The sequence below is a fragment of the Solanum dulcamara genome, chromosome 3, assembly GCF_947179165.1.
Source record: "Solanum dulcamara chromosome 3, daSolDulc1.2, whole genome shotgun sequence".
Lineage (NCBI taxonomy): Eukaryota > Viridiplantae > Streptophyta > Magnoliopsida > Solanales > Solanaceae > Solanum > Solanum dulcamara.
In genome coordinates this window covers 64,730,646-64,758,252 of record NC_077239.1, presented here as the reverse complement: position 1 = coordinate 64,758,252, position 27,607 = coordinate 64,730,646, and the positions used below count along the sequence as shown (strand labels likewise).

At 38.1% G+C, this 27,607-nt stretch overlaps 1 protein-coding gene across 2 annotated transcripts; it reads left to right on the top strand.

Annotated features, from left to right (window-relative positions):
- LOC129882693 (uncharacterized) lies at nt 1-27,607 on the top strand. 2 transcript variants are annotated; one of them, XR_008765821.1, is made up of 14 exons: nt 1-159; nt 329-398; nt 503-592; nt 682-759; nt 1,731-1,805; nt 2,003-2,055; nt 3,518-3,668; nt 3,782-3,892; nt 24,398-24,524; nt 24,668-24,765; nt 25,103-25,241; nt 26,562-26,687; nt 27,124-27,176; nt 27,293-27,364. XR_008765821.1 is itself a non-coding variant. In XM_055957101.1 (13 exons), the coding sequence occupies exons 1-13, from the start codon at nt 56-58 to the stop codon at nt 27,374-27,376; spliced, it is 1,233 nt and encodes a 410-aa protein (XP_055813076.1). In that variant the 5' UTR covers nt 1-55; the 3' UTR covers nt 27,377-27,607. The 2 variants fall into 2 exon arrangements, 1 of the variants encoding a protein (XP_055813076.1); XM_055957101.1 differs by lacking the exon at nt 26,562-26,687 and having other exon boundaries at nt 27,293-27,607.

Sequence of the window (27,607 nt, the reverse complement as noted above, 5' to 3'; positions counted from 1 at the left end):
TTCTCATCTACATTGTGATGTAGTATTGAGTGTTGAGAGCCATTTTTCCTGGAAAATGGCGACTTTAGGACAGCTGCTTCCAAGCGGCACTGCCGCTGGGCTAAAGTGTAGGACCCTTTTGCCGTCTCCCTTCACTCATCCTCTCACAATTACAACTAGGTACATTCATCCTCTTACTTTGGCCAATTTATAATTCAGGATTTTAAGACTACATTATTCTGGAACTTAATTTAAAGATACATTTTTTAGAAAATACGTCAGCACTGGCCACCAGCTTAAGTTTCTTGGGAAAGTTTCTTTTAACAAGCTGACACTTTTGTGGGTGCAGAAATTTCAATGTGAAAATGTCTATTCAGGCGACTCAAGCTTCCATAGTGCTCCCCGAAAATCGCATCATAGTGGGTCTTTTTTTTTTTTTTCTGTTTCTGATGGAGGTGTATTGGTTAAGTTGGGGTTGTTATACTACAATATCTGATGAATTTTTGTTATGTAATTTGAGCAGTTAGGTTGTGGGGCGGTGTCAGTGGACTTCTTGGCTGCTGTTGCTTCTTATCCTAACCCAGATGACAAGATACGAAGCACAAGCTTTGAGGTTCTTTATTTTCTCTTCATCGTGTTCTTTGACCTCACTCTCTTTTTTTTTTTTTTATGTTGAGAAAAGTGATTATTCTGGTATAACAGGTTCAAGGAGGTGGTAATACTGGGAATGCTTTAACTTGTGCAGCTCGCCTAGGTCTAACTCCTAGGATTATTTCAAAGGTCTGTCTGACTATTCTAGCTAGCCTTTTGGAATTTCAGTTCTTTATGCATCCTCTACTTATTGATTTTCTATATAAGAAATAATCCCATCTTAAAACTCGTTAATAATGCAAAGTTTTGTTTCCTGCCCAATACTCTACATTACTAATATAACTCCCACTAATACAATGTTTGGTTCCAGTGTAGCTCCCTATAATCTATAGCTGCATATCTCTTTTTGATAACCAAGAAATCATTGGTTCGAAACTAGGGAGGGCATGGGCTCACGCTCTATCCGGCTCCCACATAATACTAGCTTCTTGTCAGGTGCAGTATTTGAAGTTATGACTTATGACATTCCCCGAATCATACAATTCCATGCCATTTGCTCACCATTGAACCATAGCACTGGGGGCTGTAATAACTGCATAATTTATGAGGATACTTATGTCATATTTATACAGGATTGACATGTATTAGCAATTCCAAGATAAGCTTTGATATCACAGTATCTGCATAACAATTCATTTATTGTAGTCCATTACTAGTATTTCAACCCAACGACCAAATGGTGATGCCTTTCATTATGTTTGATTGCTAAAAAACAGTCTTCAGGCAGTAGCAACTTTAGAATGAGCACTCCTCAAACTTGACCTGCTGAAACAAGATTTTTGGGTATCTCTGATATTGTTTATTTTTTGGTAAAATCACTAATCAGATACAATATACACATTGCATTATATAGGAGTTCAAATTAATGAAGTAAGACAGACAACACAAAGACCAAGAAGAAGAGAGACAACAATCACTTTTAAGTTAAGCAGAAGACAATGTTACCATAGGCCAAACATAGAGAAGAAAGAGAAACAAAGCCTCTTTTTTTAAGCACAACAAAGCCTCTTTTCTAATTTCCTTTTCGATTCTTAACTTCTGTAACCTTTTAAAGTCATTGAAATCTTCACTTCATCTCTTATTCCAAGTTGTTTTCTTAGGTTGCCAATGACTCTCAAGGAAAAGGGTTACTGGAGGAACTAGAAGCTGATGGTGTAGATTCGTCTTTTATCGTGGTGAGCCATTCAGACATATAGTGCTTCTAGTGCTAGAAAAATGATAACTTGAAGGCCTTTCTGTGTTTTTGTAGTTTGTTTATCTAAAAAAATGGTGAAATTGTGATTCTGCCTCTTTCTGTCCTCAGACTTGTTGTCATGTACTCGTCTCTAACAAGAGGTATCTTATTACTTATACCATTTGTTTTTAATTCCAGGTGTCAGATGGGGGAAATTCTCCGTTTACCTACATCATTGTTGACAACCAAACGTGAGTGCCTTCTGCTCTGTTTGCCGCCATTACAGACTGCCTTGGTGGTGATTAGTTACAATTGTGAAGTGGTTTTCCTGACATATGAATTTATAGCCGTTAAGTTTATATCCAAGTGTTAGTTGCGAGTTTCTATGTAATTTTTCTTTAATTGTCTTTGTCAAAAGTTATATGTTATACTATTTTCTGGAAGGAAGCTGCAAATTATAGCATTGTGCCATTGAAGCCATAATCGAACTAGATTTCAAGTGTCTGAGTACTTCTCAGAAGTGGAGCAGTGCTGCTTCCCATCCACCATATATATATTTATTTATTTTTTTTGGGGGGGAGGGGGGTTAATAGAGACTACACCATTGTTTCACGAACTCATTCAGTCTCCACTGTACAAGTTACTTCCATTCTTGCTAAACACTGAATCAGCAGGAGGTTTTCTGTATACAAGCGATAAATAAACCCAAATGTTCATTGATTTGTCAGTCCCCATTTATACCATCCTACCAAGTACCTACTACTAATGTGTAGTTAACTAAAACCTCTCAATTTCCTAATCTTGAGCTATTCATACACTGATACTCACACCTCCGAAAAGCCAAAACCCTGCCAAATTATGATATCTTCTGAGCTGCTAAAACAGAAGCACAAAAAGCAGCCTGAGAAATACTAACAGAAGCATCGTAGCACTATTCAATTGATCTGAAATCCTGAAACACCAATATCTGATTCTCATACCCATAAATGGCTTAGGTTGTAGTAGCTTGTTTTGCTTCAACATAAGGTGAGACTGTACTCTATCCTCATCGGAATCACTCCTGCAAGAACTTCCTGAATCTGAATAAGATGCCCACCATTACCAAAAATAAATAGATAAATAATGAAAATATTATGTGCTCTAACTGTGTTGACTTCTTGTGTTTTAGTTCCCTTATTACTGCTTCTGGTAAGTGAATTGTCTCTATAGAGAAACTGGGTTGAAATTACATCAAAAGCTTAACATGTTTTAAAGATGGAGAATGACATGTCTTGGATACTGCAATATCTTTGCAGCTTATATACTAATCAAATGAATTGTGCCTTGATCTCAAGCTTGTTGGGCTTGGTTATGAATTTTCCAAAATGATTCTGCTCTATTTGAGCACATTTCATTTCAATATTGGTTAACAGTTTATTTTTTAAGGCAAGTTAGAGTTTCTCCATAGGTAGATGTTCTCGAAATATCGCATTTTCCCTATACCACAATATAATTCTCTAACTGAACTGAGAACTTCTAGCAAACACCAGACCTGACGATAAGGAATCTTATTCTCAACGAGTAATTGGTATTACATATTGATCATTTAGCTAAATATGCATTTATCCTTGCAGCTTGCTCACTGATTAAATTTAATTATGGAGGTTCTAGCAGTTAATTTAATGAAAATGGGTTGCCTATCTATTGATGAACTACTTGTGTTTGATGTTTCAGGAAGACTCGCACATGCATTCACACCCCTGGCTATCCACCCATGATACCTACTGATCTTTCCCAATCAAATTCATTGTCAGCATTGGATGGTGCTAAGCTTGTCTATTTCGATGGGAGATTGCATGAAACTGCTGCTATTGTAGCAGAAGAGGTATTTTCCTCTCACTTCTCTCTCTTCAAGCTTTCTGAGCTCACATAAATACTCCTGTAGTGAATGCATTTAAAATGGAAATGAACTGCATGCTTTTGGGTTTTCCAGTGCAGGCAAATAGAAGGGGTATACCCATTTTAATTGATGCTGAGAGGAAAAGGGAAGGATTGGATAATCTTTTAAGCTCTGCAAGCTATGTTGTTTGCTCAACCAAATTTCCTCAGGCAAGCTATTCACTCTTATAAACTACATCTGTCTAGTTTCTTGGCTGCATGAATATGCCTTTTGATCGAGTTGGACTGTCACTAATCTTCATAAAGAAGAATTTGTAATTTTGAGCATTGACTTCTAGCATGGGTTGCCTGATTCAAATTGTGGTTGTATCTTCCATGAGACAGCACTAGTGGTAGTATTGACTGGTTTCATGGTTTTGCTGACATTATTATCAACTGTGGATGCCTTTAAGTTTTCTGATATGGAAAACAAGATGTTTTCTACCTAGGTTCAATTTTGGATTGGGATAATTTCCTATAATTCCTCATTAATCTTTGTCATGGACCTTTAATGCAGTCCCATGAAATGATTTGACTTCCAAAATTCAATAAGATTGAGGATATCAAAAGAAAGGGAGTCTCACTAATTCTTTTAACATTGAAATGTCCTCAATGTTACGGTATTACGCGAAATCGAAAATCCAAATCGAACCGACAAATTGACCAAAAAAATCTACTTGTGGTTTGGTGTTGATTAAAACTATTAGAATAGGAGTAGGTATATACAATCCTACTTAGAATAAGAATAGGAATAGGAATAAGAATAGTAATAGTAAATAGTATCCTACTTGGTAAAGAATTGTATTGTAGTGTCTATAAATAGTGTCTCTATGTAATAATGTAGAGATACAATTCAACAATATTCTTTTCCAATATTTCTCAAATGGTATCAAAACTTCTAGGATTTTGGTAGAGAATCAAAGAGATTCTGCTGCCGGCAGGAGGCTATGACCATATATGCCGCCTGTCTGGTCAATGATTATGTTAACAAAAGTAGGGTCAATGATATTTGCAACAACAACAACAATCCAGTGGAATCCCACAAGTGGGGTCTGGGGAGGGTAGGATGTACGCAGACCTTACCACTACCTCATGGAGATAGAGAGGTTGTTTCCAAAAGACCCTCGGCTCAAAAGTCATAGTTCCAAGTACGAGAGAAAAAAAAAACAATATATATAGCATAAAGAAAAAAGAAAAAGAGAAAAAATAATAAATAAATAAAAAATAAAAATAAAAATAAAATGCAATGCAAAATTTACAAGACAAGAACAATAACTATAGCAAAGTACTGCAATAATCAAAGGCAATAGCAACACAACTATAAAGACACGCCTAGACCTACGACCACCCTAAATCGACACACGGTAAGACACCATTTTATCCCTACTAGCCTTCTACCCTAATCCGCGACCTCCACTCTTTTCTATCCAAGGTCATGTCCTCGGTGATATGGAGTACCGCCATATCTTGTCTAATCACCTTTTTCCAATACTTTTTTGGTCTACCCCTACCCCTCCGCATAGCCCCCAAATCCAACCGCTCGCACCTCCTAACTGGAGTGTCGACACCCCTCCTCTGCACATGCCCAAACCATCTCAATCTCGCTTCTCTTATCTTGTCGACTGCGGATGCCAATGATATATGCATGAACCCTATATTTAGGGGAAGGAAACTCAGTCAGGTCACTGTGCGTCAATTTTCGGTGACTTTTTAGGTTGTTTTGTGTCAACCCCATATCCATCAGTGTTTGTGTAGTAACTTCATCAACTGCAGAATGGAACACGAAACTAGCGAAAGTAGTTGTAATATCCCTTAGATTGGGAAGTGTCATTATCTTTGGTAGTGAAGGATTTTAGCTCACAAAAATCTGCGATTCGGATTTGTCAATCTTTCCGTCCTGATTCGAGTCTTTTGTGTAGCACCGCGCCATTTTTCTGTTGACTACTTTCTCATATCTGATTTGCGTAGTACCGTGGACTTTTCGGAACTACTTTCTCATATCTGAGTTGCAAAGCACCATGTGTCTTTTCAGTGACTCTTCAAATTTGATTTGCGTAGTTCCATGCATTTTTTCGGTGACTCCTCAAATTTAATTTGTGTAGGGTCGTACCATCATTCTGACCCTACCCATATAATTTTTTTTTGTAGGGTCATGCCATCATTCCGACCCCACCCTATAATTCTCTTTCTCAGTAGGGTCGTGCCATCATTCCGACCCTACCCATATAATTTTATTTCTCAGATTGTGACCACTTTCAACCATCAAATCCAATAATCCGACGCATAAGCATGTTTCGGCCTGTTTTATGGCGACTTTCTTGTTTAAGATCTAATCATTCCTTGATTTCAAGATGATCCATATATTTTATATCAGGTTTTGAGCATTTTTTGCTTCAGATTTACTTTTGCCAAATAAAAAAGAAAGGTATACTCAGATATTTGGGTTGGATTACAATGATATTTCTCTTTGGTGGCTAAAATAGCATATGTTCGTCTATTCCTGTCTATGGTTGTTGTTCGTCATTGGCCTTTTAATCAGTTGGACATTAAGATTGTTTTTCCTTACGGTGATCTCGAGGAAGAAGTCTATATAGAGCAACCACCTGGTTTTGTTGCTTAGGGGAAGTCGGGTATCCTTGTATGTCAATCGTGTAAGTCACTCTATAGTCTGAAACAGTCTTCTCAAGCTTCATTTATAAAGTTCAATATTGTAATTTTATCACTCTGTGTTTTATCGACATTATGCATCAAATTCAATATTTCATAAGAAGATTAAGCAAATTGAGATTGACTGGCATTATGCAAGAAATCCAGTATTTCATAAGAAGACTAAGCACGTTGAGATTGACTGCCAATTTTGTGAAATTGAGTAATCAACTTGCAGATATCTCACCAAGCCCCTCATCGGTCCTCGTATTAATTACATTTGTAACAAGCTAGTTACATATGACTTGTATGCACTAGCTTGAGGGGGGTGTTAGAATAGGGAGTAGGTATATATAATCCTACTTTAAATAGGAATAGGAATATGATAGTAATAGTAATAGGAATAATAAATAGTATCGTACTTGGTAAAAGATTGTATTGTAGTGTCTATATGTAGGGTCTCTGTGTAATAATGTAGAGACACAGTTCAATAATATTCTTTTCCAATATTTCTCACAAAAACGCTGACAATTTTTTGGTTTGGTTTTGATATTAACCAAGAAAAAGTCAACTGAAAACCAAACCAAATGAAACGGCCAACAATACATGTCATTTTCTTAAAAAATATCATATTTAAATATTTATCTTAAAGAAATTTGTATATGTGTTATTACTTTTTCATCTTTTTTTTCTACTTGGCTTGTAATTTTATGGAGTCCAGAACTTAAATGACGGGAAAAAAGGCCAAGTCAGCCGGATTAATGTCATAAAGACCTTGCATCTTTCTACCTATAGTGCATGAAACTATTGCGCTCTAGGAGCCTTAGTAATGTCCCAGGCCTAATGACCGTTAGGTTTCCTTGGCTCCTATAGCGTAAAAATTTCGTGCACTACATGGATCAATAATTTATCCTACATTTTCTGAAATGATTCTACTGCCAATTCGTACTAGATTTGACCTAAAAGTGCTTAGTGTAGAAATTTCATGCTCTATATTTGTGTAAAGTACATGTGCGAGCAAACCTCCACGACATTGGTACACACTTGTCTTTACTCTTTAGTCTAAAATATATCGAGTTGCGGGTTGCATGTTGAGATTTGCTATGATGCTCAAATAGTTTGACTGGTTTTAACATCATTGTTTCACATACTTTGATCTAAACATGAACCGCTCCACAACCTGCCCGAATGTCATTCTTACCGTTGCAGTTAGGGGTGTACATTGGTCAGTTTGGTTTGTTTTTTCATTTAAAAAACCTAAACCATTTATGTCGGTTTATTAAATCTAACAACCAAATCAAACCACATAAAGTCAATTTTTTCGATTTCTGGTTTTTTTGGTTTTGTTTTTTTTTAAATAATTATACGGTGATTGAAAAAAAGATCAAATATATTTTAACTTACCTATGTGATAGGCTAAACTTTAAAAACGTTAAATGAATAGAAATTTTCAGAAACACTGTGAAATTCACATGAGTACAAAAGACTTTCGTTGAAATAACAACGCTCTTTATGTTAAATTAATAAGATTAAAGGCTACAATCAAATTGAATACTAAATAAAATATTTACAAAATAGATTGTTAACTTTGAATCTGAAAAACACAAAATGAGATGTGCTTTTTCTATCATCAACATTGCCTGCATAATCACTATCACAATATCCCACAAGGTTAAAACATCAGAAGAACAATAAAAAAGCCCAAGGTCGATCATACCTTTTAGTTAACGAAGAATTCTTCTAGTGACCTTCAAGTGAGTGAAGGTAGGAGCCCCATGAAGCGACTTACTATTCCAACTGAAAAAGTATATTTGGTCTTGTACATATCAAGTACCTTAAACATCCCACAAGACATTTTTCAATAGAGTGGAGTCCACCTTTTCTCCATCATCAAATTTGACAATTTTATTCCACTTTCCATTCCATTGGGGTGTTCACAGGGTTGCAATCGAACATGTTGAACTTCTTCAAAACCTCCTTTTTATAGCTTTCTTTCTTGAGATATGGGGATGCCTTCTTCCCTTTGCTTCATTTCTAGGTCCAAGTAATATGACATGAACCATATGTCTGTCATCTTGAACTCAAGGGACATCACTTTCTTGAAAGCTTCAAACAAAACTGGGTTGTTACCCGTCAGAATAAGATCATCAATATAAAGACAAACAAGCAGAATATCTACTTTAGTATGAACTTTAATGTAAAGAGCATATTCATGGAGGCAACGAGTAAATCTATTGTCTTGAAAGTACTTGTCAATGCAACTATTCCACGCTCGTGGAGCTTGCTTCAACCCATATAAGGCTTTCTTCAACCTCAACACCTTATCTTCATGATTTTTGATCACAAAGCCCAATGGTTGCTCAACATAGACTTCCTCTTCAAGATATCCATTCAAGAATGCCGATTTGACATCTAGTTGATGGATTTTTCAATTCATTTGCGCTGGCAAAGAAATCAGCTGATGGATCATCTCCATGCGGGCAACCGGTGCATGACTTCCTTGTAGTTAATGCCATGCCTTTGCTTGTAGCCTTTAGCCACAAGTCTTGCATTATATCTCTCCACCTCTTCATGAGCATTTTTCTTTGCCTTGTATACCCATTTGACTCTAATTGCTTGATGATCCTTGGGAAGAGTCGTTAACTCCCAAATGTTGTTCTTCTCTATTGACCGGATTTCCTCCTCCATGACTTGTATGCACCTTTTTTCTATAATAGCTTCATCAAAATTCATTGGTTCATTATCAGTAAAGAGACAATACAAAAAATCAAAATTAGTAACTTCTTTTGTGTTATCATAGAGTTCTTGGATGCTCGTCATCCTTTGCGGCCTTTCACTTGCACTCTCTTGAGTAGACGGAGATGCAACATTAGCTGGTGAAGAAGGTGGGGTTGCATCTTGTGCAAGTATCATGGTCTCTGGTTCTTCTTCATCTCCAAGGTATGGAAGAAAATCATATGTTCTTTCTTCTTGAGCCTCCCAATTCCATGCTGCTTTTTCATCAAATTCAATATCACAGACTCACCACCACCTTGCTATTGTTTGGGCTGTATAACTTGTAGCTTTTTGAACTCGCGTCATAGCCAACAAACACATACTTGACACTTCGATCATCAAGTTTAGCTCTCCCTTGATGTGGAACAAGAGCATAGGCTATGCTCCCAAAGATTCTCAAGTGCTTGAGACTTGGCTTTCTTCCTCTCCTTGCTTCTTGAGGCGTTTGATTTCTCACATTTTTTGTTGGAGATCTGTTGCTCAAATAAACTGCACAACAAATGGTCCCGGCCCAAAATTCTTTAAGCATACTTTTAGCTTTCAACATACATCTTGCCATATTAAGAATTGTTCTAATTTTTTCTTTCTGCAACTCCATTTTGTTGGGGAGAGTAAGGTACCGTTAGAGGGAGAAGAATTTCATGAGATTGACAAAAGTCATTAAATTCTTTTGAAGTGAATTCGCTTCTTCTATCGGACCTTAATGCTTTTATTTCATAGCTGCTTTCTTTTTATACAAGTGCTTTGAAAATTTTAAAAGCAACAAAAGTTTCTAATTTTTTGCTTCAAGAAATATACCCAAGTCTTTCTCCTAAAATCATCAATAAAGAGCAAGAAGTATTTACTATTACCAAAAGAAGGTGGATCGATTGGACCACACACATCAGTGTGTACAAGCTGGAGTGGCTTGGTTGCTCTTGACATGGCCTCTTTAGGAGAACTCCTCCTTGCATGCTTTCCATGAAGACAAGCTTTACACAACTGATTGGGATGGTTGATTGACGGAATTCCACATCAACCATGTTCTTCTCCTATTGATTTGAGTGCTTTAGAATTCAAGTGCCAAATCGCATGTGCTAACACCATGAGTCACTTTGCACATTAGCCTTCAAATACTTTGCATCGATGGTCTTAAGATTTAAAGGGAACAACGTATTATTTGCCATATTTACTTTAGCAATTAAGTTGTTACTTGAATCTCTAAGCCAAAGATGCATCTTTCATATGAATATCATATCCTTTTTCAAGAAGTTGACCTAGACTCAAAATATTACTTTTCAATTTTGGCACATAGTAAACCTCGTCAATCAATTTATGGCCACCATCCTTATAGGATATCAAAATCGTACGTATCCCTTCAATTTGGATCTTTGAGTATCTCCAAGAGACACATTACCTTTCACCGTCTTCTTTATCTCTATAAATTTGTCTTTGTGTCCACATTTATGATTGCTTGTTCCATTGTTAAGATACCATGAACTGCACTCATCTGTATCTTCTTCTTTAAGTACCATTAACAGTGTTTACTCATCTTCGTCTTTGTTGTTGTCAACAAGGCTAGCTTTCTCTTCAACATTAGTACGACATTCCCAAGAGTAATGTCCAAATTTATGACAGTTATAGCACTCTATTTGAGATTTGCCATGCCTCATTCCATATGTACCTTGCTAAGCTCCACATCCTCTACCTCCTATTGTCCATGACCACGAGCTCTGAATGATTAATGGCTTTTATCTTCATTGTTGAATTTGTTAATATAGCTTCTTCCTCTTCCACGGCCACCATGACCGCACAGCCTCGCCATTGTCTATTTCCTCTATAACTTTTTACACCTTCAAATCTTTGAAGGATGCCTGAGTTTTAAGAAGTTGCTCTAGTGGCTCTTCTTTTCTCCTTTTCATATTTACTTCGTGGGCTCGTAAAGAACCTTCCAATTGCTCTACCATCATAGAGTAAATCTTTAAGACTCCTCAATAGCACACACCGCATAATCAAATTTAGGTGTTAAAGAGCGAAGGATCTTTTCTACCACACGCACATCATCTTCTTCCTCCCATACCTTCTTAGTTGATTCACAACAACCATCAATCTTGAATAGAAATCCGAAATGGATTCGGATTCTTTCATCTTTAAAACTTCAAAATCAGCCTTTAGAATTTGAAGCTTTATCTTCTTTACTTTGTCAACTCCTTGAAGAGAATTTTGTAAGATCTCTGAAGCTTCTTTTGAGGTGGTTGCATCAGCCACCTTCTCAAACATGCCATCACACTCATTCTTAAGTTTTTGGATGATGGCATGTTTGAGGAGGTGGCTGATGCAACCACCTCAAAAGAAGCTTGGGAAATTTTACAAAATTCTCTCCAAGGAGTTGATGAAGTAAGAAGATAAAACTTCAAACTCTATAGGTTGATTTTGAAGTTTAAAAATGAAAGAATCTGAATCCATTTCAAATTTCTGTTCAAGATTGATGGTTGTTGTGAATCAACTAAGGAGGTACGGGGAGGAAGTAGATAATGTGCGTGTGGTAGAAAAGATCCTTTGCTCTTTAACACCTAAATTTGATTATATGGTGTGTGCTATTGAGGAGTCTAAAGAGTTAAGACTCTATGACGGTAGAGCAATTGGAAGGTTCTTTACAAGCCCATGAAGAAAAGAAGAGCAACTTCTTAAAACTCAGGCATCCTTTAAAGATTTTGAAGATGTAATAAGTTATAGAGGAATTGGACAATGGCGAGGTTGTGGACAACGAAGACGTCGAGCTTATCAAGGTACCAATGAAATGAGGTATGACCAATCTAAAATTGAGTGCTATAACTGTCATAAATTTGGACATTACTCGTGGGAATGTTGAAGAGAAAGCTAACCTTATTGATGAAGATGAGTAAACATTGTTAATGGACACTTAAAGAAGAAGACACAAATGATTGCAGATCATGGTATCTTGACAATGGAGCAAGCAATCATATGTGTGGAGATAAAGAAGACCGTGAAAGGTAATGTGTCTTTTGGAGATACCTCAAAGATCCAAATTGAAGGGATAGGTAGGATTTTGATATCCTGTAAAGATGGAAGCCATAAATTGATTAACGAGGTTTACTATGTGCCAAAATTGGAAAGTAATATTTTGAGTTTGGGTCAACTTCTTGAAAAAGGATATGATATTCATATGAAAAATATGCCATCTTTGGCTTAGAGATTCAAGTAACAACTTAATTACTAAAGTAAATATGTCAAAGAATAAATAGGTTGTTCCCTTTGAATTTTAAGACCATCGATGCAAAGTGTTTGAAGGCTAATATGCAAGATGACTCATGGTGTTGGCACATGCAATTTGGGCACTTGAATTTTGAAGCACTCAAATCAATAGGAGACAAGAACATGGTTGATGTGGAATTCCGTCAATCAACCATCCCAATCAGTTATGTGAAGCTTGTCTTCTTAGAAAACATGCAAGGAGTTTTCCTAAAGAGGCCACATCAGTAAATACTTGTTGATGATTTCAGTGGAAAGACTTGGGTATATTTCTTGAAGCAAATATCGAAAACTTTTGTTTCAAAGCACTTGTAGAAAAATAAAGTGACTATGAAATAAAAGCATTAAGGTCCGACTATGTTGCTCGGACTCGTCAAAAAAGTCAAGGTGTGTGTGTTGGATTCTCCAAAAGTAGTGTATTTTTGGAGAATCCGACACGGATGCGGCATCTAAAGTGAAGAGTTCGCACAACTTAGAGGTCCGATAGAGGAGGCGAATTCACTTCAAAAGAATTTAATGATTTTTGTCAATCTCATGGAATTCGTCGCCCTCTAACGGTACCTTACTCACCCCAACAAAATGAAGTTGCAGAAAGAAAAAATAGAACAATTCTTAATATGACTAGATGTATGTTGAAAGCTAAAATAATTTTGGGCCGGGACCGTTGTGCGATTTATTTGAGCAACAGATCTCCAACAAAAAATGTGAGAAATCAAACGCCTCAAGAAGCAAGGAGAGGAAGAAAGCCAAGTCTCAAGCACTTGAGAATCTTTGGGAGCATAGCCTATGCTCTTGTTCCACATTAAGGGAGAGCTAAACTTGACGATCGAAGTGTCAAGTATGTGTTTGTTGGCTATGACGCGAGTTCAAAAGGCTATAAGTTATACAACCCAAACAATAGCAAGGTGGTGGTGAGTCTGTGATATTGAATTTGATGAAAAAGCAGCATGGAATTGGGAGGCTCAGGAAGAAAGAACATATGATTTTCCTCCATACCTTAGAGATGAAGAAGAACCAGAGACCATGATACTTGTACAGGATGCAACCCCACCTTTTTCACCAGCTAATGTTGCATCTCCGTCTACTCAAGAGAGTGCAAGTGAAAGGCCGCAAAGGATAACAAGCATCCAAGAACTCTATGATAATACAAAAGAAGTTTCTAATTTTGATTTTTTGTATTATCTCTTTATTGATAATGAATTTTGATGAAGCTATTACAGAAAAAAGGTGGATACAAGCCATGGAGGAGGAAATCTGGTCAATAGAGAAGAACAACGCTTGGGAGTTAATGACTCTTCCCAAGGATCATCAAGCAATTGGAGTCAAATGAGTATACAAGGCAAAAAAAAATGTTCATGGAGAGATACAAGGCAAGCCTTGTGGCTAAAAGCAAAGGCATGACATCGACTACGAGGAAGTCTATGCACCCGTTGCCCGCATGTAGAAGATCCGTCTGTTGATCTCTTTGGCGGCGCAAATGAAGTGGAAAATCCATCAATTATATGTCAAGTTGTCATTTTTGAGGAAGAGGTCTATGTTGAACAAGTTTTAGGCTTTGTGGTCAAAAATCATGAAGATAAGGTGCTGAGGTTGAAGAAAGCCTTATATGGGTTGAAGCAAGCTCCAATGGCATGGAATAGTAGCATTGACAAGTACTTTCAAGACAATTGATTTACTCATTGCCTCCATGAATATGCTCTTTACATTAAAGTTCATACTAATGGACACATTCTGCTTGTTTGTCTTTATGCTGATGATCTTATTATGACGGGTAACAACCCAATTTTTTTCGTAGCTTTCAAAAAGTTTATGTCCCTTGAGTTCGAGATGACGGACATAAGGCTCGTGTCATATTACTTGGGCCTAGAAGTGAAGCAAATGGAAGAAGGCATCTTCATATCTCAAGAAAGCTATACAAAGGAGATTTTAAAGAAGTTCAACATGTTTGATTGCAACCCTGTGAACACCCCAATGGAAAGTGGAACACAATTGTCCGAGTTTGATGATAGAGAAAAGGTGGACTTCACTCTGTTCAAAAGTCTCATAGGAAGTCTGAGGTACTTGACATGTACGAGGCCAAATATACTCTTTGCAGTTGGAATAGTCAGTCGCTTCAAGGAAGCTCCAACCTTCACTCACTTGAAAATTGCTAGAAAATTCTTCATTACCTAAAAGGTATGATCGACGTTGGGTTATTTTATTCTTCTTCTGACGATTTTAACCTTGTTGGATATTGTGATTAAGCAGGAGATGTTGATAATAGAAACAACACATCTGATTTTGTGTTTTTCTTGGGTGATTGTGTTATTTCATGGAGTTCAAAGAAACAATCCATTGTTACTCTCTTGACTTGTGAAGCTAAATCATGGCAGCAACATCATGTGCCTGTCTGCTATTTGGTTGAGGAGATTGTTGAAGGAACTCAATTGAAGCCACAATGATTTGTGTTGATAACAAATCTGGGAAAGCTCTTGCCAAGAATCCAGTGTATCATGACCAGAGCAAGCGCATAGATACAAGATATCACTTTATCTGAGAATGCATTGCCAAGAAAGAGGTAGAACTCAAGTATGTGAAAACTCATGATCAAATTGCAGATATCTTCACAAAGTCTCTCAAGTTTGAAGATTTTCAGAGATTGAGATCAAGCCTTAGAATAAAGAAGAAAAATCAAAATTGAGGGAGAGATTTGTAGGATCAAATATTGGTAGCCATGACGAGCACATTTGTTGAAATTAGTAGTACTTAAATTTTAGTGAAAGTTGGCAGCTAACTTTGCAGAAATTGGTTGCCATATTTGTTGAAATTGTTAGTTAAATTTTGGTGAAAGTTGGCAGCCAAACTTTGTAGAAATTGGTTGTCACATTTATGTCACTAATGATGTAATCAAGAAGTTCAATAACTCTTAACTAGAGTAACAATTGAACATTTGAAAAATACACCAAGTTAGAGAGAAAATATTAGAGAGAAAAGTTAGGTATACCATAGACTATAAGAAAATAGTTTGTGAAGAAAAATAGAGCGTGAGCGATATTTTTAGTAATGTGGAAAATCAAAAAAGTGTTATTCCTTTTGAGTGTGTTGTGGTTACTTTGATTATTGTACTTGTGATTACCTAGTGTAAAATTCTTTACTATAGTGCTATTAGTTGCTTCTCTTGGTCCATGGTTTTTTCGTTATTTCAAAGGAGTTCTAGGTAAAATTCTTGGTGTCATTTTTCCCCATTTTATTTTCATTATTTTGACCATATATATTGTTGTGTTAATCTGCGTTTTTCCAACAAACCACAAATCATTTTTTTCGGTTTGACTTAACAGGCAACCTTGGTGAAGATTTCAACAAGTCATGAAATGACTCAGACATGTTTGTTGTTAGTATCTCCTATGATCATCCTTGTGTAAGGTCCATTTTAATGATCTCACCGTCCCAATACAATACAACCCTGATAGTTTAAACATTCGATATTTGAGAGTAGATTAAATGCAACGTTCTTTCAAATTAGGAGTTAGATGAATTGAAATCCCATCCAAAGTCTGGTTTAACTAGACATAACATGAGCTATTGGACTAAAAAATTGATAAAAAAGTGCTATATAGCACATGAAGTTTCTTCACTATGCATTTTACGTCAAATCTAGGACGAAGTGGTAGTAGAATCGTTTCAAAAATTGCAGGGTGAATTATTGACCCATATAGCATAAGAAATTACTGTGCTATAGGAGCCAAGAAAATGGTTAGGCTTGGGACGTTACTAAAGCCCCTACAGCGCAGTAATTTCTTGCGCTATAGGTAGAAAAGATGCAGTTTGTTTTGCCATTGTTTTGGCCTTTTCCTTGTCATTTAGGTTGTGGACTCCCCGGTGGAATAGTCGAGAGGTACCTACATTGATCGCTTAAGAAACAAAATATTTAAAAAATTGTGGTAGAAATATTTTACAATTTTATTCAAATATATTTCATAAATATATGTTTTCCTTTCCACTCCCTTCTTCCATTTTTTAGCTCTTATATTTTTAGTATTTTAAAATAAAGACAATGAAGCTCTAGCTTGAGAATATGCATCTTTCATTTATATGGTTTTTGAATATTTCATGCATGTATGGTGCTAATTTCTATAATTTACTTTTTGAGAAAACAATATGAACAATGATTCTCTTATAGATTGTTTTAGAGGATTTCAGAATGATTTTCTATTTCTATTTCTATTTCTATGAAGGTTTATTTTCTGTGCCTCATAATTGCTGAATGATTATAAAGGTTTAGTCTTTCTCTCTCTCTCTCTCCCTCTCCTCAATTTTTATGCGTCTGCTGCCAAAACCAACAACACCACGAGGAGCGGAACACTCAGGCGAGCAAACACCAGGTAGCTCCTCTGAGATCTGCTCAGCCACGCGCCGTCACGCGCCGCCAGCAGCCCCAGATCTGCGACGCCACGCGCTACACGCTCCGGCGCGTGTGGCAGTTTCCGGCCATTTTTCGGCTCCGTTTTTTCTCCCAGGGTGGTCGCCTCTGCATTCCGAGGCTGACCATATATTTGTATCCTGTTTTCCGGCGAGTGAACAGTGCTCCGGCGGGTGAACAGTACTTTCGGGCAGTGAACAGTACTTTCCGGCAGTGAACAGTGTTTCGACAGTGATCAGGTTTTACTAACTTGGAGTTGGTACCTCCAATAGTCCATTTCCGATATTTTAGCCTATAAATATTTATTGCAGTGCCAAATTAAGTACCTGTCTCACTGTTCTTAAACAATTGCTAACTTGTGCTATACTATTGATCGTCCGTTTATCTGAGAATAACCTTTCAGTAGCGTATTTCTGCTTTTCTGGCTTTAGTGTGCGATGGTAGAATAGGGTCATGTCCTCGGTTGGGATCAAGGGCCAGGGTTGGGAGGGCTAAGGGGGCGGAGGGAGCTTCTAGATTGAGAGTAGGGTCTTGGAATATTGGGACCTTATCGGGAAAGTCCATAGAGTTAGTTAAGATTCTTAAGAAGAGGAAGATTAATATAGCTTGCGTCCAAGAGACTAAATGGGTAGGACCTAAAGCTAAGGAGGTGGATGGGTTCAAACTTTGGTTCTCGGGCAAGTCGAGGTTTAAGAATGGAGTAGGGATATTAGTAGATAGCGAGCTTAGAGATCAGGTGGTAGAGGTTAAGAGGACAAATGATAGGATGATGACGATTAAGTTAGTCGTTGAAGGGATCACCCTGAACATTATTAGTGCCTATGCGCCGCAAGTGGGGTTGGACGAGGAGACAAAAAGGCGCTTTTGGGAGGACTTGGACGAAGTGGTGGTCAGTATACCGCCTACTGAGAAGCTATTCATAGGAGGAGATTTCAATGGGCACATTGGGTCTGTTTCGACGGGCTATGACGAGGTGCATGGAGGATTTGGCTTCGGGTGCAGGAATAGTGGAGGAGCCTCACTCTTGGATTTCGCAAAGGCTTTTGGTTTAAGGGTGGCCAACTCGAGTTTCCCAAAGAAGGAGGAACAATTGGTAACCTTTCGTAGCTCGAGGGCGGCGACGCAAATAGACTTCTGGCTCCTTAGAAAAGAGGATAAAAGCCTCTGTAAGGACTACAAGGTCATACCAAGTGAGTACCTTACGACCCAACATAAACTATTGGTCATGGACTTGGAGATAAGAAGGAAGAAGAAGAAAAGGGTCGTGGATGACCGACCGAGGATTAGGTGGGGTCGTTTGACTCCGTCTAGTGCCCTAGAGATGGGGGAGAAGCTGATGGCTATGGGGGCGTGGGATAGTAGGGGGGAGGCGAGCAGTATGTGGGATAGGACGGCCAGCTGCATTAGGGAAACAGCTAGAGAGGTGCTGGGGGTCTCACGAGGCCGCCATGGCGGGCACCGAGGGGATTGGTGGTGGAATGGAGAAGTCCAGGAAAAGGTAGAAGCAAAGAAGCAGGCATATGCAAAGTTGGTATATAGCAAGGATGATGAAGAGAAGCGAACGAACAGGAAAAAGTATAAGTTAGCGAATAAGGAGGCGAAGATGGCAGTTTCGACGGCCAAAACGGCAGCCTTTGAACGCCTTTATGCAGAACTAGAGGAAAAAGGCGGGGATAAGAAGCTATTTAAGCTTGCCAAGGCGAGAGAGAGGAAGTCACGCGACTTGGATCAAGTGAAGTACATCAAGGACGAGAATGGTCAAGTACTGGTACAGGAATCCCGCATTAGACAGAGATGGCAGTCATACTTTCACGAACTCTTGAACGAAGGAGGGGACAGAGACTTTGTGTTGGGAGACTTGGAGCACTTGGATAGGCGTCGCGACTTTGGGTATTGTAGGAGAATAAAGGTTGAGGAGGTTAAGGGAGCTGTTCGTAGGATAAGCAGGGGAAAAGCGACCGGGCCTGACGAGATCCCTGGGGAATTTTGGAAGAATGCAGGTAGGGTAGGATTGGAGTGGTTGACTGCGCTGTTTAATGTCATTTTCAGGACATCGAAGATGCCGGAAGAATGGAGGTGGAGTACAATCATTCCCGTGTACAAGAACAAGGGAGACATTCAAAGCTGCAACAACTATAGAGGTATCAAGCTGCTAAGTCACACTATGAAAGTGTGGGAAAGGGTGATAGAAATGAGAGTGAGGAGTAGTGTGTCTATTTCAGAGAACCAGTTTGGATTTATGCCGGGGCGCTCGACTACAGAAGCCATTCATATCTTAAGGAGATTGGTAGAGCAGTATAGGGAGCGGAAAAGGGACTTACACATGATATTTATTGACCTAGAAAAGGCCTATGACAAAGTTCCAAGGGAGGTCCTATGGAGATGCTTGGAGGCGAAATGTTTACCTGTGGCATACATTAGAGCGATTAAAGACATGTATGATGGAGCTAAGACCAGGGTAAGGACGGTAGGGGGGGACTCGGAGCACTTTCCTGTTACGATGGGGTTGCACCAGGGATCGACTCTTAGCCCGTTTCTATTCGCCCTGGTGATGGATCAATTGACTAGACAAATACAAGGTGAGGTGCCTTGGTGTATGTTGTTCGCGGATGACATAGTCCTGATTGACGAGACTCACAACGGAGTTAACGACAAGCTGGAGGGCTGGAGACAGACGTTGGAGTCTAAAGGATTTAAATTGTGTAGGACCAAGACAGAATACTTGGAGTGCAGTTTCAGTGGCCTGCCGCGTGAGGCTGACGGGGAAGTGAGGCTTGGTACCCAGGCCATTCAAAAGAAAAGAAGCTTCAAATACCTTGGGTCTATTATACAGGAAGATGGGGATATCGACGACGATGTTTCACACCGCATCAGTGCAGGGTGGATGAAATGGAGGCTCGCCTCCGGAGTGCTGTGTGACAAGAAAGTGCCACCAAAACTCAAAGGCAAGTTCTACAAAGTGGTGGTTAGACCGACCCTATTGTACGGGGTGGAGTGTTGGCCAATCAAGAAACTTCATGTACAGAAGATGAGAGTCGCGGAAATGCGAATGCTGCGGTGGATGTGTGGGCACACTAGGATGGATAGAATTAGGAATGAAGATATCCGAGACAAGGTGGGAGTGGCATCGGTGGAGGACAAGATGCGGGAAGCGAGACTGAGATGGTTTGGGCATGTGAAGAGGAGAGACACAGATGCTCCAGTGCGGAGGTGCGAGAGGTTGGCTATGGACGGTTTCAGGAGGGGCAAAGGGAGGCCGAAGAAATATTGGGAAGAGGTCATTAGACATGATATGGCACAATTGCAGCTCTCCGAGGACATGACCTTAGATAGGAGGCTATGGAGGACTCGGACTAAGATAGTGGGCTAGGTGGCCGATCGGTTCTCCATAGTTGTCGTAGTCGCGCTCATCTGTCTTAACATATGATTTTGCATGGGATTACTGCTTATATTAGTTGGCCCAGTCTACTTTGGGTATCCTATTTTATCTATAGTAGTTAATGCTCCTTTATCCCCGATCTTTCCTACCCTGACTTTATCGCTTTATCGCTCTCATTATTCATATCTTTATATTGTCTGTTATATGCCTGGCTTTACTGACCTATGTCTTGTTTTTCCTTGTTTTTCCTTGTTTCTCCTCCCTTGTTTCTTCTCTCTTAAGCCGAGGGTCTTTCGGAAACAGCCGCCCTACCTTTTAAGGTGGGGGTTAGGTCTGCGTACACTCTACCCTCCCCAGACCCCACATGGTGGGATCACACTGGGTTCGTTGTTGTTGTTGTTGTTGTTGTTAGTCTTGCCAATATGTAAAGTATATTCCAAAATGATTTTATATTTGATACTTGGTTTAATGTAGAATTATGTAGGTATTTGTTGTTTCATCTTCTACCTCGCATAAGATAATACACAAATTTTCTCTTAACTTATACACGTATTAGTTATGTAGGTTTCTAATTGCAAAGCAAACGTCATATTAATTTTATATATGAATAACTTATTTACTTCCCTTTGAAGGATCAGTTCTTAGCGCGTTCATATTTGCCTTGATGAATTGACGGGGTATATTTAAGATGAGGTGTCATGGTGGATGTTATTTTGCGGATGATGTAGTACTGATTAATGAGACACCTAGCGGAGTAAACGCTAGGTTGGAGGTGTGGAGACAAACTCTAAAGTCTAAAGGGTTCAAGTTGAGCATGACTAAAAGGAAGTATTTGGAGTGTAAGTTCAGTGATGCAATGCATGAGGCTTGACATATAGGGGATCCTCAAGAGAGTTTCAAATATCTTGGGTCTGTAATCCAGGGAAGTAGTGACATTCATGATGATGTCACACATCGTATTGGTGGAGCATAGATGAAATAGAGGTTTGCCTCCAGAGTCTTGTGTGATAAAAAAGTACCACCTAAACTTAAAGGTAAGTTCTACAGAGTGGTTGTAAGGCTGACTTTGTTACATGGGGCGAAGTGCTGGACAGTCAAGATCTCTTATGTTTGGAAGATACAAGTTGTGAAAATGAGGATGTTGGATGGATGTGTGGACATACTAGGAGCGATAAGATTGGGAATGAGCATATCCGAGACAACGTGGGAGCGGCCTCTGTGTTGGATAAGTTGAGGTTGAGATGGTTGGGCATGTTTCCTTACTTTTCGAGGGCTTTAGCCTTATTCTTATAGTGTCTTGTTTTTGATATCTATTATCATTTGTTGTTTATTATGTTTAGATTGTTGCACTATTTTGTGGTTGTTACTGTTCCATTATTAGTTGCTTTGTTTTCTTCACTGTCGTTCTCTCTTTCTTATACCTACTTTGATATGTGGTATTCTAGCAAAGGGTCCTCCGAAAACAATCTCTCTACCTCCATGAGGTAGGAGTAAGGTTTGCGTACATTCTACCCTTCCCATACCTCACTTGTGGGATTTCATTGGGTAAGTTGTGATAACTTATTTCCGAACTAGCTACTAAACGTTATATAACTTACACTGAAATTAATACATGAATAAGTTGCTTTTTTTATAACCATGGTGTACGAACCAGCTTTCGCATACCTCGACTGATTCCATGGGATACATGCCATCTCCCACCAGCAATAGTACCAGGTAACACTGTCCACCACGGCTAGGACAGATGAGAAAAAATCGTCTAATGTTTTTTGTCTTTGCTAGGATTTGAACCTGCAACCTAATGATTCTTAATCCACTTCATTGACCACTAGGCCATACCCTTCGGTGCTACCAAACAACCCCTTAGTGGTGTAGGTCTTTATTCTACTCTTCTTGGTTAGTCTATGTAACCACATTTAATTACCAGTATACCCACTATACATAGGTGTCTGAAATAAGCAACTTCTTGCTATGCGACTCCTGTTAATAGATTTCCTCCCTATGTTGTAACATAGTTCCATGATGGTCATTTTATTTTTTTGCTAAAAGTACCTAGTAAAACTTTTAAGTATGTGGTATGTGAGTCTTTGTGATTAGGAAAAAAACAACAAAGAAAAATGAAACGGAAAATCGGTTTGATTTGGTTAACAAACCGACATAATTGGTTTGAACTTTTTAAAGGAGAAAATCGGTTCAAATTTAACCACATATACCCATACTCAATGTTATTAATATAACTCAGCCAAATTCTTAGTATAGCGGTCTATTCTTCGTTATTCAGGGGATCCTTCATAGTTAGACTATTTAACGCTAACCGTCAACCTATTGAAACTCCCCTTTATTCTAGCTTGAGATTGGTTAGCAGAGTTAAAGTAAGTACACAGGAACTTCTTTATCTAAAGAAAAAAAAGTACAAGGACTTAAAAGAAGTTATTTAGAAGATCACTGCAGAAAGGATAGAGAAAAGCTCCCTGATGAGGAAGGGAATTATTCTTGGTTTTTTTATGAAGAGAAGATTTTGATGAATACAGAGATGTCATGTGGGAAGGGAGTAAGCATTAATTAACACATTTACTAAACAAAATGAATCTGAAAAGGTCTTTGTTTTTTGGTGGTAATAATTGTAATAAGGCTGGGATGAGATATATAATGTGATTTTAGCTTGTGGTGGCTAGCATTAGCTCAACTCTTCCAATTTAAGGTCTTTCCAACTCCTGAAATGAGAAGAGAACTCAGACCAAAAGATCATGATGAGACCTCAGAATCAAGAGGGCCTGGCGAGTCTGCAGGAGAAAGCTCCTAAGCATGACTGTAGCTGAGTTTAGGAAATAGCAGTTCCTTGAAGTGAGTTTGTTTGCAGAAACCGTGGATGCATTTACTTCAGCTCTTCAAGTCCAACTACTCTGTGGATGGTAGGGTATGGTCGCTGAAGTAAAGAGCATCGACTTAGTTCATAGAGTTACTTTAGAGGTAACAAAGCCCTTTGAATTTGCTAGGGTCGGACATTTCTTTTTAGCCGGAGCATGAGGACCCCTGAAGAAATATGTAGGTGAAAACATTTAGACTACTACAAATGTAAGGCCTCATTTGTTTGCACTTAATGTAGATCTCAATCTTAATCATTCACATCTCAGTCATTAAGTCTGTCTATATGTTTGCAAGGTCTAAATCTTAATCAATAATTGTTTGATTTTCTTATTTTGCAACCACTTTATGGGTCTGAATTGGTCTGAATGATTAAGATCTATAACCAAGTCTTAATATCATTAAGATGTCTATTTAAGAATTTCTTTAAAGATAACAATTCACCGCTAGTCCATCTACTTTCACCTACCACCCACAACCACCATTTCAGCCACAACTATCACCACCACCTACGATCCATAACCACCATCCTAAGGCAAACTATAACCACCACTACCGTCAATTGCAAAAATCAATCGTCATCACCATTAGACATCATTCTCAATCATCACTATCAACCATTATTACATTCACTATTCACTATTCACTATTGATAATTACCACCATTAGTCACAATATTATATATCGCTAACCGTCATCATCATTCACCACTACCATTAGGTATCAGTATCATTCCATTACTAATTATCAGTCGCAATCACCATCAACCAGAATTAATCACTACTGTCAACCACTATATCATAAGATACAACTCACAACCATCATATTAGTCAACATCATCCCAAATCGACACACTCAATCATTATTGTTAATCATCACCACCACCAATTGTCATATAAATTTTTTAAAATCATTTATTGACATAATAAGATCAATTTAGTATTTTATTTGAATTTTATATTTATTATTTTTAAACTAAGACAAATTTTATTCATTCAAATGTGAAAAAACAAACAGTGTTAACTATTTGGTATTTAGATCTTAAGCAACATCTTAATATTCGGATGTATATTCGAATTCAGACCTTTAAATCTTAATGCACATCTTAATATTCAGATGTGCATTCAGATTCAGACATCTTAATCTTAATGAAAATAAATGAGGCCTACCTGCCTCATGGGAATAGCCCACACATTTGGTTTAATGATACATAAAGGGGCATACTGACTGAAAATTGTATGTCAGAAAGCATTTTACTAGTTCTCACTTACAAGAAGGTTTTGAGCTATTTTATATATACATCAGGTCTGCTTTGTGTGATGCTCTCTGATAAGGCAATAGTATTTTGATTGACTTTCAGGAATGGACTGAGGCTTCTTCTATTCCGAGTGCCCTTGTTTCCATGCTCTTAAGGTTGCCAAAAGTTAAATTTGTTATTGTGACATTGGGTAAAGATGGTTGCATAATGCTACAAAGGACTGAAATGGGTATTTAGCAAAGTTTTGTTTATTCTCTTTTTTGGTCAACTATAATTACCTGTACGGATGTCAATGAAGTATTCTAAAAGATGGCCCAGAAGACTATGCAACATTTTTATATGCATCCTACAGAGACTTCAATACTTTTGCAGACAATCTCCTCCCTGAAGAAATGGATGTCGAAGAGCTGTTTGAAAAACTGAATCTGGAGAAAGACACTAATTCAACATTGCCAGCATGCATATCCTCGGTATTTCACTGTTCAGCTAATCCTTTAACTTACCCACCACCACCACCAACTTTCTGCATTTCTTGTTTGGATTTCTCAAGTCTTGAATATATATATATATATATATATATATATATTATTGTGTAAATACCCTTTACCCCTTAAAAACTAGACATTCTTTGGTCTTCCTACCGTTTGATCCTTTTAGTCAATGTTGAATTCAGTCATGTCGTTGTTGTGCTTGTGGCTGCTAGTATAGAATTTTGTTTGTCTGCTGCTTATGCAATTTAAGATGTCAGTTGCATGGAGATATGATTGTGCTATATTAACTTCAGATTTTACGTTTGTATGGCTGCAGAATGTAGCAAAACTACATGCAAAAGGGATAGGGACGATCATCGGTAAGCTACTTGTGGGGACAGCTGAAAGTATACCTCAAACAGAACTAATTGATACAACTGGTGCTGGAGATGCATTTATTGGCGCGGTTCTTTATTGTAAGTATTTATTCTACATAATCTATTTAGTCTTGTCCCTTGTACTGTGGTCCCATGGTTTTCCTATATGCTATTTCAAATATTAGGGGCTGGATGTCCCTCACCTCCATTGATCTCCTTCCTTGTTAAAGTTAGGTTCAATTTGTTAATTAGCTCTTCAATGTGTTAGTGGTTCTTCTAGCATCTTGTTTTAGAATAGTTAGTGTTTTATGCGAGTATTTGACAGAAGAAAATTTGTCCCTCATTGATAAGATAGAAGAGGTTCTTTCCCCTGTTTGTTGTGTAACACTCCCCATTTCATATTGATTTCTTGTTCTTGTTGCTCCCATATCTATATCCCCTTTTTTCAGACTGTTTGGGCAGGCTTTATTTTAGTCGGGGGTTTATCGCAAACAGTCTGTCTATCTCTACGAGGTAGGGGTAAGGTTTGTGTATATTCTAACCTTCCCAAACTACACTTGGGTATTGTTGTTATTGTTATTGGTAAGATAGAAAAGAGTAGAAGTGTTTAAAACACTTCTTGTCTTGGTTTGAATAATTTGAGGGATGTTTTGGAGGGAAACCAAAAGCTCGGCTATATTATTAAATAGTCAAAGATGGGCACTTTAGGCACTTGGGAAGTAGCCCAAAATTTGTAACACTTCTTAGTCACCTATCAGTTTTTAAATTTATTTAATTTAAAGCATTTTCTTTTTAAAATAATTATTCAAAACATTTTTCTTAACAGTTTTTAAAATTCAAAATAGGTGACTGTTAATTCTAATAGGTGTTTGTTGGTAAGAGTTGAGTCGGTTAATTCTAGATTCCTAGAAGTATTATAAATACCCGTAGAAGTACTAGGAGTGATAAAATTAGAAATGAGGATATCCGGGATAAGATGGGGGTGACCTCTATGGTGGACAAGATGAGGAAAACGAAACTGAGATGGTTTGGACATGTGAAGAGGAAATGCGTAGATGCACCAATTAGGAGGTGTGAGGAGTTGGTTATAGAGGTTATGAGTAGAACCAGAGGTAGACCAAAGAAATATTGAGGAGAGGTGATAAGACAGGATATGACGCAGCTTCAGGTTACCCGAGGAAATGACCTTAGATAGGAGGGTGTTAAGGACACGTATTAGGGTAGCAGGTTAGTAGGTAGTGTAGTGTTGTCTTGTTTAGGGTGACTAGTGTTTTCCATGGTACTAGTTGGATTATTGTAGTTCTTGTTTTTTATTTTTATCATTGTTTATTATTGTTTTCAATAATCTATCCTAGTATGTTGTTATTGTGTTTTGATTATCACATTATTTCATTGTTGTTTTTGGCTCCTTTTCGGCAGACTTTGCACTGTTTCCTTGTTACTTGCTATATTCTCTTCTTCGTCTCCTTCTTTTTTGTACCTGGGTTTGTTGCACTTGAGCCGATGGTCTTTCGGAATCAGCCTCTCTACCTTCACATGGTAGTGGTAAGGTCTTTGTACATTCTACCCTCTCCAGACCTCACTTGTGAGATTTCACTGAGTATGTTGTTGCTGTATATTCTCCAAAACGAGAATTCATCTTTTCTTGTTCTTCTTTTTCTTTCTGCTCAGTACAAATCATAAATTTTGTTCTTGTGGGAAATTCGAGCTAATTGTCAAAAACTCGACTTTATTGGCTTTGTAAAATCCCGGAGGAGTTCTGCCATCATCCTTGCAAACAACATAAATGGGAGACTTAAATTCCTTTAAGAACAGTTTTATACTATCAAAACCGGTTTATTTATTCCCGGTTTTGTGAATTTAACTTCTAACATCTTGTTGAAGATCTCACCAGTTTGGTCACTTTATGTCAGTATGAATGATTTCTATTTGCTCTCGTATTTGATGTTTCGTCTCATGAGTCCTATATTACATATTGCAGCTATCTGTGCCAACATGCCACCAGAGAAAATGTTGCCATTTGCTGCTCAAGTGGTTAGATATCTTGTTTTCCTGGACTATGTTTTTCCCCTACCCAGAGAGGGTTGGGTGTGTAACTGAGGCAACAAATACAAGAAAAGACTAATCTTTGATTTGTGGGTGGATTGCAGGCAGCTATCAAATGCAGAACCTTGGGAGCTAGAGCTGGCCTTCCGCGTTACACAGACCATCGCTTGTCACCTTTTTTAGTCTAGAGAGCCCAAGGGATGGCCATGTTCCTACTGTTATTGAAAATGGTAGCAAAACTGGTTATCGACTTGGGCTCTTTCTTATCGTGTTTTTAACAGGGTTTCTCTGGACCGACATTCTGCTTTTTCTCTTACAGAATCTACCCTGAATTCTTTTTTGGCAAAAGTTGAGATCTGTGTATAATTTGGTGTCAAAAGCTTCTCGTTGTTTCTTTATGTCTGATGTAATTGTTTGTT